Source organism: Arachis duranensis, chromosome 8 (assembly GCF_000817695.3).
Source record: "Arachis duranensis cultivar V14167 chromosome 8, aradu.V14167.gnm2.J7QH, whole genome shotgun sequence".
Lineage (NCBI taxonomy): Eukaryota > Viridiplantae > Streptophyta > Magnoliopsida > Fabales > Fabaceae > Arachis > Arachis duranensis.
In genome coordinates this window covers 13,077,628-13,088,173 of record NC_029779.3, presented here as the reverse complement: position 1 = coordinate 13,088,173, position 10,546 = coordinate 13,077,628, and the positions used below count along the sequence as shown (strand labels likewise).

The 10,546-nt window shown below is 36.8% G+C and overlaps 1 protein-coding gene across 1 annotated transcript; it reads right to left on the bottom strand.

Annotated features, from left to right (window-relative positions):
• Nucleotides 1-268: 268 nt before the first annotated feature.
• On the bottom strand, nucleotides 269-8,655 carry LOC107460878 (lysine-specific demethylase JMJ21). Its single transcript, XM_016079298.3, has 16 exons — nucleotides 8,389-8,655; nucleotides 7,842-7,955; nucleotides 7,668-7,723; nucleotides 7,445-7,587; nucleotides 6,655-6,852; nucleotides 6,321-6,520; nucleotides 4,524-4,623; nucleotides 3,836-4,393; nucleotides 3,640-3,762; nucleotides 3,214-3,294; nucleotides 2,811-3,142; nucleotides 2,436-2,693; nucleotides 1,969-2,053; nucleotides 1,679-1,886; nucleotides 1,179-1,347; nucleotides 269-558 (listed from the first exon to the last, which is right to left on the bottom strand). Exons 1-16 carry the CDS (start codon nucleotides 8,523-8,525, stop codon nucleotides 420-422), a joined length of 2,901 nt encoding a protein of 966 aa, XP_015934784.1. The 5' UTR covers nucleotides 8,526-8,655; the 3' UTR covers nucleotides 269-419.
• Between the last annotated feature and the right edge of the window lie 1,891 nt (nucleotides 8,656-10,546).

Below are 10,546 nucleotides of genomic sequence, written 5' to 3'. Positions count from 1 at the left end.
AATTCAAGGCACGTCATCATTTAAATTTATTCGAGATTTTTGTGCGAAATTTGTCGGTCCAAAAGAGCATTTCTGTTTCTTATTCACTTGTTTTGGTTCCTCGGCCATGATTTGACACGTGTGGGTATGATTGCATGAACAATGGACAATTCGGTATCAAGCTTATCCAAGTTGTCTCTTTTCGTCTTCGAAATCTCAACATCCTGCATTATATTCTAATGTGGGCAAAAACCACTAGAATTGCATTCTCTAAGAACCGACCAAAAACTATATAATGACTTGACATTGCATGAAGCAAAGGGATACACTTATGTTGAATTATTAGACAGAATATAATCAATGAAAGGCCACTGGCAAGTGGCAACCAATAATACAAATTTACAAGATGTCGAACAATAAATTTATGGCTACTAGACAAGTTAAGGAAAGCCATTGTAATTGTTCAACTCGCTCCACACTGTTAGCTCAACTTCTTCCCATGACTTTGCTGATCTCAATTCTTTCCATATAGTAAAAATAGCTCCCAACACATTCTCATCATGCAAAATACAATAGCACCTACAATTTTCAAAAGAAAATTAAGAAGTCCGTGAGTTAATTTGAAATTGCTTGCTCCTTCTTGATAGGAAGGACAAAAAAAATATCTCTATTTCTGTAGAAGGCAGGCACACAAATATGTCTAACGCCATCTATAACTCAAGTCAAACATTATATTCTTGAATCTTGATGTATCTTAATCCAAGCAAAGATCAGTTGCTTTTCCACTTCAATGCAATCAAATAACTTCATATGCATATAAAGAACAAACTGTTCATTGCTCTCAGAAATTAACAAGCATTCGAAAGGTTCAGAATTATCAATTTAACATCATGCATAGTTTCACCTACAGACTACTTCAAGAGTCAGTTATGAATTATCTGAATACTTTTATTAAGGCCATGTGCAAGGTAGACAACCATTAACATTCCTGATTCTTGAAAGTACTGATGATAATTTTGACAAGGTATCCATCATTGCCATGCTTAGATCTTTCAGGAGAGCTTGATTGTTTCTATTCATTTATATGTGGCTAGTTCCGTATTTCCATATAACCCACACGCCCAGATTGAAATATGCAATAAAGAAAAGGTCAAAAGTAGTGGAAGAACTACTAGTATGCAAGAGAATTAACTACTTACATGGCAACATATGAAAGTCGGGCATACTTCTGACCACCATCTGTTGACTCGTACTTTGATATGGGACTTGCAAAAGGAAGTTTATAGCTTTCTAAAAATCGCTTAAGGAGATCTGAATCACCTCTAAAGACATCTAAATAAATTGGTATCAAGTCAAACAGCGGATCACCTGTAAAAGAAATTAAAAAAGTTTGTTAAATCACTACCAACCAAATAGAACGTCAGAATGCTTGCAATGTATACGTACGATAGATTGAAAACTATTAGGATGCGAAGACTGAGGAACATCAAACAGTATTTAGGGATGATAACATTAGTCTTGTTCTAGAGAAAACGCATCATCAGTTCAAATGTACAAACAAAAGTTTCTTGTAGATATTGGAAGTTTATAAATGATAATGCCATATATTTAAAATGCTCAAAAGTAAACTATAAAACAGATGAACATTATTGTAGAAGTCGGATAAAAATTCTCGGAACAGGCAGGAAGACATACTGACCTATTGAAAGATCACTGAAATCAAGGATATAACTAGGACGCCAGGATTTCACTTCATCATAGCTGCTCAAATGACCATTTACCTTGGCAGCATCTTCTGCATTCCCACTTGAGATAGAATAAGCCGAAGATGGTTCCATGTAAATGTTATCATCCATAATATCAGAGTGTATCCAAGAGCAAGGTTTACAAGCACCCCTTGGGAGATTCTGAAGTCAAATAAAAGTGAGAAATTTGAAAACCAATTTTATTCCTCTGTATCCAGTAGGAAAGAAGTGAGTTTGGAGAAACCTCAATTATGTTTAGCAGCTTAACAAAATCAGGCGGGACATATTCATCAATTTTCTCTATCAAACTGCTAGGGATTGGATCTCCCCTACAAAATTACGACAAATGAGAGGCGAATAAGAAACTGAAGATTCATCATAAAAAATTAGTATATTATGGAAGCACAAACGCAGAAGCAGCAAATGCAACACATGGATAAGGTACAATCTAAACATGGTGAAGCAAAAGTGAAAAGGGAGTTCATAAATGCTTCATAAACACAGCTACTAAAATTGACATTCACTGTATCTGGAAAAGCATAAAGTTAGTAAATACTCTCCATGAAACTTAAAACTCCAAATTGATCAGAAGATCATTATATTGAATGCACAAACAAAAACGGTACTTTTCCATCAGCAACTTCTTACATATCTTCAAATTCAAACTTCTTCAACAAGAAATTAAGGTGCTCAAAAGAAGGCAAATTATACCACTTGGTCAAACGGCTTGAAACATTCTTCCGCATCATTGTTAAGTTTCTTAGGAAGACTCCCCATTCTGCTGCAGTATTTGATTTATAATTAACAGTTGCACCACAACCATCGGTTCCAGTAAAGCTCAATTCATGTTCAATATCTGTTAAAGATGAAATATTCAAAGGTGGATGTGGTAAGAGATGAAGGTGGTTCAGCTGCTCCCCTAAGAAGGAGGCCAAGTTTGTTGCATCTTCCCATGAGAGTGTGTCTCTTCTGCAGGAGAACATAAACATCATTCAGAGAAGACAACTGCTACTTGACAAAATCAAAGATTTAGAGTTGTTCAGCGGGATGGTGAAATTATCAGTGAATCACAAGGATAAGACTTACAAATCTGCAAACATTTTCCCTTCACATCGTTTCATTATCATATATGGCCATATACTTGAGTGACCTGCTAAACTATCCGATCCATCCATTTCCATCCCAGCATTCTTATACTCAAGTTGTTTCTTGCCCCATACCCCAAATGAGAAACCATGAACATCACATTTTGTCTTGATGAGATTGCTCTTTGAAATGATGTCAGGGACTCCTTTTCCATCCCAAGTTAAATTGTTAAAAGATCCATCTTCAACATAAATGATCCCATTGGCCAAAATACCAGGAATATGTTTCTTGAGAGGGGAGTTGATTTCATGAAGTAGGCTGTAAAACTCTAGCTGTAAAAGGCACAAAATCCAAGTTAGATTTGTATGGCAGATGCAATAGAAACAGAATGGCAATAAAGTACCTCTGTGCCAAAACCATAAAGAGAAGCTTCCAGTCCTCCTTCAACAAAAATCTTAACAACAGAGTTCCCCACTAGATAAACCTATTTAGAGAACAAAAAATATTACTGTAGTTAAAAAGAAGCTTCATACTCCACAAGTACTCTATTAGGTAATCCAATAATCATACCACATGCCATCATCATGTCCTAATTTAACTAGGGAACCTTGAGGTATAGATGGCAACTAGCTGAGTTGCATATTGTAGTCGATCAATAAGAATGTGACAATATTCTTGAATGCAAGAGGAAAATCAGTATCAACACAAACCCAGAAAAGACCATAAATATGTTTAGGACAATAAAGACCATATATTTTCACAAAAGCCTAAGAAAACTAAACAAATACCAGTGAGATGACAATTAGTAAATAGATGAATGAAAACTCACAGGATTGCTACCCGAGCCAACTGGAAGCCTTTCATCGTCACTGGGAAGAGGCAAATTGTGGATGGCACAAATTTTTGATGCACATTCCAACCACTTGTCAGCATTTAGTGCAATACATGCCCCCTGGATATATATGTAAAATGAGGTCATAAAATCTGATAAGGTAACCACTACTTGGGGGGGACAAGAAACTAACCTTCCATATAAGCTCTCTCATTTGTGGTTTTTGAATCCAAAGCTTCGACAACCATTCTCTTAGTTCTCGTTGACCAATGCTGTTGCCTACGCTCCACGGGGAAAGGTAATGGTCTCTATCTCTATCCAAGAATATGGATAAGAACTCTATATCATAGGAAAATCCATCTTTCCATAAACCATAGTTCCTAGATGCCCCATTTACGGTACTTTCAGAATTTAGATTATCTACATCTTTGATAGTTTTGGCTCTTTTCTCTTTCCTAGACAAATCAGAATAACATGTCGTGCTCTGTCTGACATTTTCATAAGTTTCTTCATCTAAAGCAAGCCATCCAACACGACAAACTCCTTTATGACGATAACCAGGAGCCATGTCCAAACATACAAATTCAAAATTATTTGAATTCACATAATTCTGAGTGACAGCGATAGTTGTTTCTAAATTTAAAACACAGTGCCACCATCCACTTGGAACATAAATTGTCTCTCCTGGTAGTTGTGTACACTCAATTGGCTTGTCTTCATCAGGAAGGAGAGGATAATAGTCCAGCCACCACTGTAAATAAACAGAATATGATTAACCACGTCAGTAGTTGGATACAATACACTTGACATGATTAATGATCATAGATCTGAACCAACATAAAGAGGATATATAAATCACTATAAATGCAAAATTATAGTACCTGAAGTGATGACGGGGTCTCAATATTGACATCACCATCTTCTTCATTAACATGCACTGTCACACCCAAAGGCACCTTTCCTGGAGGATATAATGCCCACCTACCAAATACAAGTGAAAGCCTCATAACACTGCTTATTTTAAACATAATCAAGCACTAAGATACATATATATCTAAGAATCAAATTAAAACTCATGTTTATCAAAGATGCTAGATGAGTGGAAAAAGAGCACCTTGGTACTTATCTACAATAATAACGGGAATATATAGAGATGCAAAAAGTATAGAAAGATCAAGCTCATAAGTTATACCATGAAGTTATGGAAAAAGGTGATAGAACGGAGGCTGAAACAAGAGACACAAGTAACAGAGAACCAATTTGGTTTTATGCCAGGAAGATCCACCACTGAAGCTACATACGATACTTGTTAAGAAGGATAGAGAGGTATCGTAGTGATAAATGGAATTTACATATAGTGTTTATTGATTTGGAAAAATCGTACGATAAGGTGCCAATGGAGGTTTTATGGAAGGTTTTGAAAAAGAAGAAAGTAAAGATCGCATGTATTCGTGCAATTATAGACATGTATGATGGGGCTACAACTAGTGTGAAGACTCAAGATGTTGTGACAGAGTAATTTCCTATTGGTATAGGATTACACTAGGTATCATCCTTAAGTCCATATATTTTCACATTAGTCTTGGAAGTATTCACAGAGCATATCCAAGAATCTGTACCATAATGCATGTTTTTTGCCGGTGATATCGTCCTTATGGAAGAGTCAAGGAAAGACATAAATAAGAAGTTGAATTTATAGAGAGAAGCTCTAGAAGTGTATAGTCTACGCATAAGCCGTAACAAAAACAGAATATATAGAATGTAAGTTCGGCCGCCGAAAGAAAAACCCCAATACAGAAGTGAAGATTGGAGAAAACATCCTACAAAAAATTAAAAGTTTTAAGTAATTGAAAGATTGAACATGATGTAAATCATAAGATCCAAGTAGGTTGGTCAAAATGGCGGAATGCATCTGGTTTTATATGTGACAAAAAAGCACCTTTAAGACTTAAAGGTAAATTCTATCGTACTACTATCAGACCGGTTATACTTTATGGTACAGAATATTGGACGGGCAAAAAGGAACACGTAAGTGTGGCAGAGATGAAGATGTTGAGATAGATGAGTGGTCATACACAATTGGATAGAATAAGGAACGAATGTATAAGAGAGAGAATTGTAATAGCACCTATTGTGGAAAAGATGCTAGAATCGCGTCTCAAATGGTTTGGACATGTGAGAAGAAGACCGACAGAACACTCAGTCGGGAGGGTAGATGAGATGGAAGATGGACAAGCGGTGAAAGACAGAAGAAGAGCTAGGAAGACCATCCATGAAGTGGTCAAACGAGAGATCTACATGTAAATGGTCTCTCTATAGACATGATACATGATAAAACTCAATGACGTCATTTGATCCATGTAGTCGACCCACCTAGTGGGACAAGGCTTTGTTATTGTTGTTGTTGTCTATCAAAAAACAAAAACCACAATTTAAGTTAAATAACTAAACATAGCAGTGGGAATTTTATGATTTATGTCCATGTAAGTTTTACTCATGGGGCTAATTCACAAGAACAGGCTAGTTTGACCTCCTTACCAAACATAAGCTAAGGATTAAACTAAAACCAGAAAATGCATGTAGCTTCCTTAGATACCATATTACCATGTTACAGTAGATGTCTGTGCTACACAACCAAATAGAACTAAAAAATTCGTGTCAGTAGCTCAATTTTTTACCTTTTACGGCCAGAAAGAAGAGTATTCCATGCACTAGTAAGAGCTGGATCAACGTGCCAAGAGGCCCCAGATCTCTGTGGTCCAATTATTAGCCACCTATAGGATGGTCTTTGTTCAGCATCTAAGATATCAAAGAAATCTTCTTGAAAAAGATGAGGTACAGAATAATCCTTCAATAAGCTAGGTGCAACTTCACCAAACTGTCCACAAATTATTAAATAAAAATTAAAAGAACTCCCAAGCTCTCAAATTGAAAGGACAAGAATAATAGAAGGAAATGGTGGATGGAGACAGCCAGAGCATTATTGATACATGAATATCCCTATCCAAGCACCTTTTCATCAAAAATATATAAGGGATCTTCATCATGTTGAACTTCCATGTATGAGACATAATCCTTGAATTTCATGGAGACCTTCCGAGAACTCCTTTGGGAAATTTTAAATGCTACGTCTCCATAGTTTTGCAACAACTGATCAGTTGTCCATTTATGTCTGGCAGGCCATGTCTCAACCAATCCAGTAAGCATAACCTGAGGTTTGTAATTCATCAAACTTGTAAACATCAACAATAAAATCCCGGTAGAAACGGAAATAGTGTCAACTACAACACAAAACATCATGTGTAATGGACCCCTTGAGTTAGATAATATTTACTTATCTCTCAAATTTCCATCTTTACAAGAAAAGAAAAACAGTACCATTGACCAAAGGTAGCTCCTATTCCTCCAAAACAAATTATGAAACAAAAAGGAACAATTAGAAGATAGAGCTTGAAGATATTGGGTGGTCCATTTACTTTAGTTTTATTAAGAAAATAAGTGATTCTTTTTAATTAAAAGATATTTGCCAAAAAGGCTTGACGGTATATTTGAAAGGGAAAAAAAACAGTAAAACCTAAAATACACCCATGTTCTCATAAGTTGTAAAAGTTGCTTCTGAAAAAAGAAAAAGTTGCATATAGATCACTTAGCAAAAAGAAGAAACAAAACAAAAACTGAAGCAAATACACCCATTTTTTTGTTGGTTACATAGCTTAAAGACAGACATTGAAATTTTGAAACATAACCATGATGAGGGAAAAAACTAATGTAGATTACTAGTATAATTATTTTTGTTTTGTACCGGTTTCTTTGCATCAAACTGGTCATAGAAATCCTTCAAGGATAGGTCTTTCCTTCTTTCCACATTTCCATCATCTGCATGAAATGATTCCAATGTGGTATGACATCGGTATAATCTCCTGTACAAAAATAAAGAGTTGAACCCTGCAGGAAGGTAAATATTCCTGGTTTAGAGGAAACATATAAAATGGCTCATAAGATCCCTGCAGAATCAAAACTGTTACCATCAAAGTATAGTGGTCGTGGTTGATACTCTTTGTATTTGTCTGGCAGATTCTCACTGCATTCATGATACCCAACTCGGAATATGTAAGCATAAAAGTACAAACCAAAACAAAAAGGAAAATGGATAATGAATGTTAACTTAGAAGCATCAATGGAAGACAGGAGAAACATACTTATGCAGCAGGGTAGTTTTCTTCCAAGAGCCTTGGTACTGAAGCAAACCAGATGCCCCTTTAAGGCATAGACTCATCCACAGTGGTTCCTCATTGCACAACACGTACATGACACTGCCCACAAAGATTAACCGAAGAATGTAAATAAAAGATTGGCCAGAATCCACTGTACTCACTACTCAGTCAACCTTATCAGACTCTCTCGAGTTAACAGAGTTACAAGTTTAGGTCCCTAAATTGAGGTTACGAGCCTAACCTACTCGAGTTCAGATGAACTCTCAAGTCTGATTTTTTTTTTATCTAAAATATTGCTTCTTAATCAAGCCTTGTAGCATAAGCATTGCAGAACTACCGTGAAGTAAATGAATAATGAATAATGAAACGCTGTATAGGAATTTCAGGTATGAATCGAGATTCTGTAAAAATAATTCGGCAAGAAAGAAAGCAGAGCATGGCAGCTAATGAGTAATGTGAAGCTCAAATGATGAATCAAGTGTTCATGAAGCAAAATCAAGAGAGAAAGAAAGGTAGGTATGGATGTGAATACCTGCTAACGCAGGCAAGGCGAGCAACGTCGCGGGGAGAGAGAGACTCTAAGATTGAGCAGAGGGTTTCATCGGGAAGGACCCCAAGGTCTCCGAGTGCTTCTGGCCTGCGATCTCTATGCGCTGAAGAATCATCCATCGAAACGACAAGTCGGATTCAAAAAAGAAATATGACCTCTTTCTCTTTAAGTTTAGTCTCTAACTTTCTATGCTATGCTGCGGAGCTTCAGAAATCAGAATTATCCGTCAAAACGACAACCGAAATTGTTTTGAATTTATTTATTGATGGTTAAGCGTTGCCCGACCGCGTATTTTGAAAGCGCATCCTTATTCCTTACCGTGTGCGCGCTTTTCGTTATTGCTACGTCACCCTTCTCTCTTTCTTCTCCTCCTCCTTCTTTTTGGTGACCGCCCAGACCAAAAATCCTCTTATTTTCTAATATTTTTTCATAGCGGGCTTTGACTCCCATAAAATTCGTCAGGTGGGTTAAGTGCTTAACCAGGATTGCAAAAGGATTTTTGTTAATTGGTTTTCTATAGACTTGATTGAGGCTGGGTTCTTTCTTCTATATTCTTTTAAATGGGCCTGGTACATTTGCCCACTACAAAATGCCAAACAAGGCCTAGACTACAAGAATCAATTGGGTTCCACTAACCCAACATGACGTGGAGGATGAGATTAGCTGAAGACAAGGCAGAGGTTTTGACTAGAACCAACTCAAACCATCACCCTCTCATTGGAGTATCTAAGATTGGAAATTATCCAATTCACTGACAAAAAAAAAAACATCACCCTCTCTCAATCTACGTTGAACCTGTTCTTATACATCACAGGGACAGACCATTTAGATACCAGGCTATGTGGAATTTATAGCCAGAGTTTGAGGAATGCACTAAGCAAGGGTGGGAAAACAACCCTTACTCAATTAACTGAACACCTGAAGAAGTAGAATGGGGAGATTTTTGGACACATACAAAAGAAAAAGAGATGTTTAGGAGGATAGGAAGAATTCAAAGAGCACACAATTTCGGGAACAATCCCTTCCTAGAAGACCTTGAAAAGAGTTTGAATAAGGAGCTTGAGGAATTACTGAATAGGGTGGAAGTTCTATGGATGCCGAAGTTTAGAGACATTTGGTTGGTGGAGGGAGACAAAAAGACTAGATATTTTCATACAAGAATAGTCATAAGTAGAAGGAAGAATAGAGTGGCAAAACTCAAAAATGCACAAGGACAGTGCGAGAAAAATCAAGAAATCCTTGAAAACATGGCTATCACATTTTTTAGGAAGCTATACAATGAGGAATGGACTCGTACCCAAGCCACCTTGGAGCAAAGCCTATCTGAATATCACAAGGAATAGATCAGAAACTTAAATGCAAGGTCTACTCCGGAGGAAATTAAGAGAGCAATGTTTAACATTGGCTCCTTCAAAGCCCCGGGATACGACGGATTTCCAACAATGTTCAAAAAAAAAAACTAAACTGGAACATCCTAAAAGAAAGTGTGCATAAGTTTATAGAGAAGGTGTGGTTGGATCCGAACCATATCAAACACGATGATCAGACCCTTATTACATTGATCTCTAATATTCCGGTTGTTTGATGTCCGTGTCTTGTCAAGACATAGATAAAGTGGGACGTGTTTATTGTTTGGTTTGTGAGACACAAAAATAAAAAAGACATGCTTACACACAAATATACACAAGATATATGTATTTCATGTTTTACTAAAATGGTGAGACAGATTTTGGGTGATGGACACATATCTGAATCATTGTTTTCAAATTATTTTATCCTCATTCATTATCTGAAATTTCAAATCTCTCCTCTTTTTGTTACAAACCCTAACCAGTGATAATTTTTTCTACTCAGGTTCTGCATCATCGAAACTATACCACCACCGCACATCGTCTCTGTTTTTCAACGACTCTCCTCTATGATTACTGTGTGCTGTACTCCGTTGGCGGTGAGCTTATGTTGTTACTCTGCCGCCTTTGTCTCTCCATCTCGCAACCACATTAGCCTCCTCCTAGTTGTGCTTCTGTTGCACGTTGAGTCTTTTATACTCCGTCGCTACAACATCTGCTCCATCGGTATGCTTTGCCTCGTTGCCTCTGCTATTTTGCTTTTGTGCTATTTTTGTTTTAATTTTGATTAT

What these genes read in the sequence shown, in the direction of transcription:
- LOC107460878 (XM_016079298.3), bottom strand. Translation starts at nt 8,525, where the DNA reads ATGGATGATTCTTCAGCGCATAGAGATCGCAGGCCAGAAGCACTCGGA. An exon ending in CGCCTTGCCTGCGTTAGCAG is followed by an intron (nt 7,956 to 8,388) that starts GTATTCACATCC and finishes CTTTGTGGGCAG; the next exon opens with TGTCATGTACGTGTTGTGCA. An exon ending in TTGGCTCGGGTAGCAATCCT is followed by an intron (nt 3,295 to 3,639) that starts GTGAGTTTTCAT and finishes TTCTCTAAATAG; the next exon opens with GTTTATCTAGTGGGGAACTC.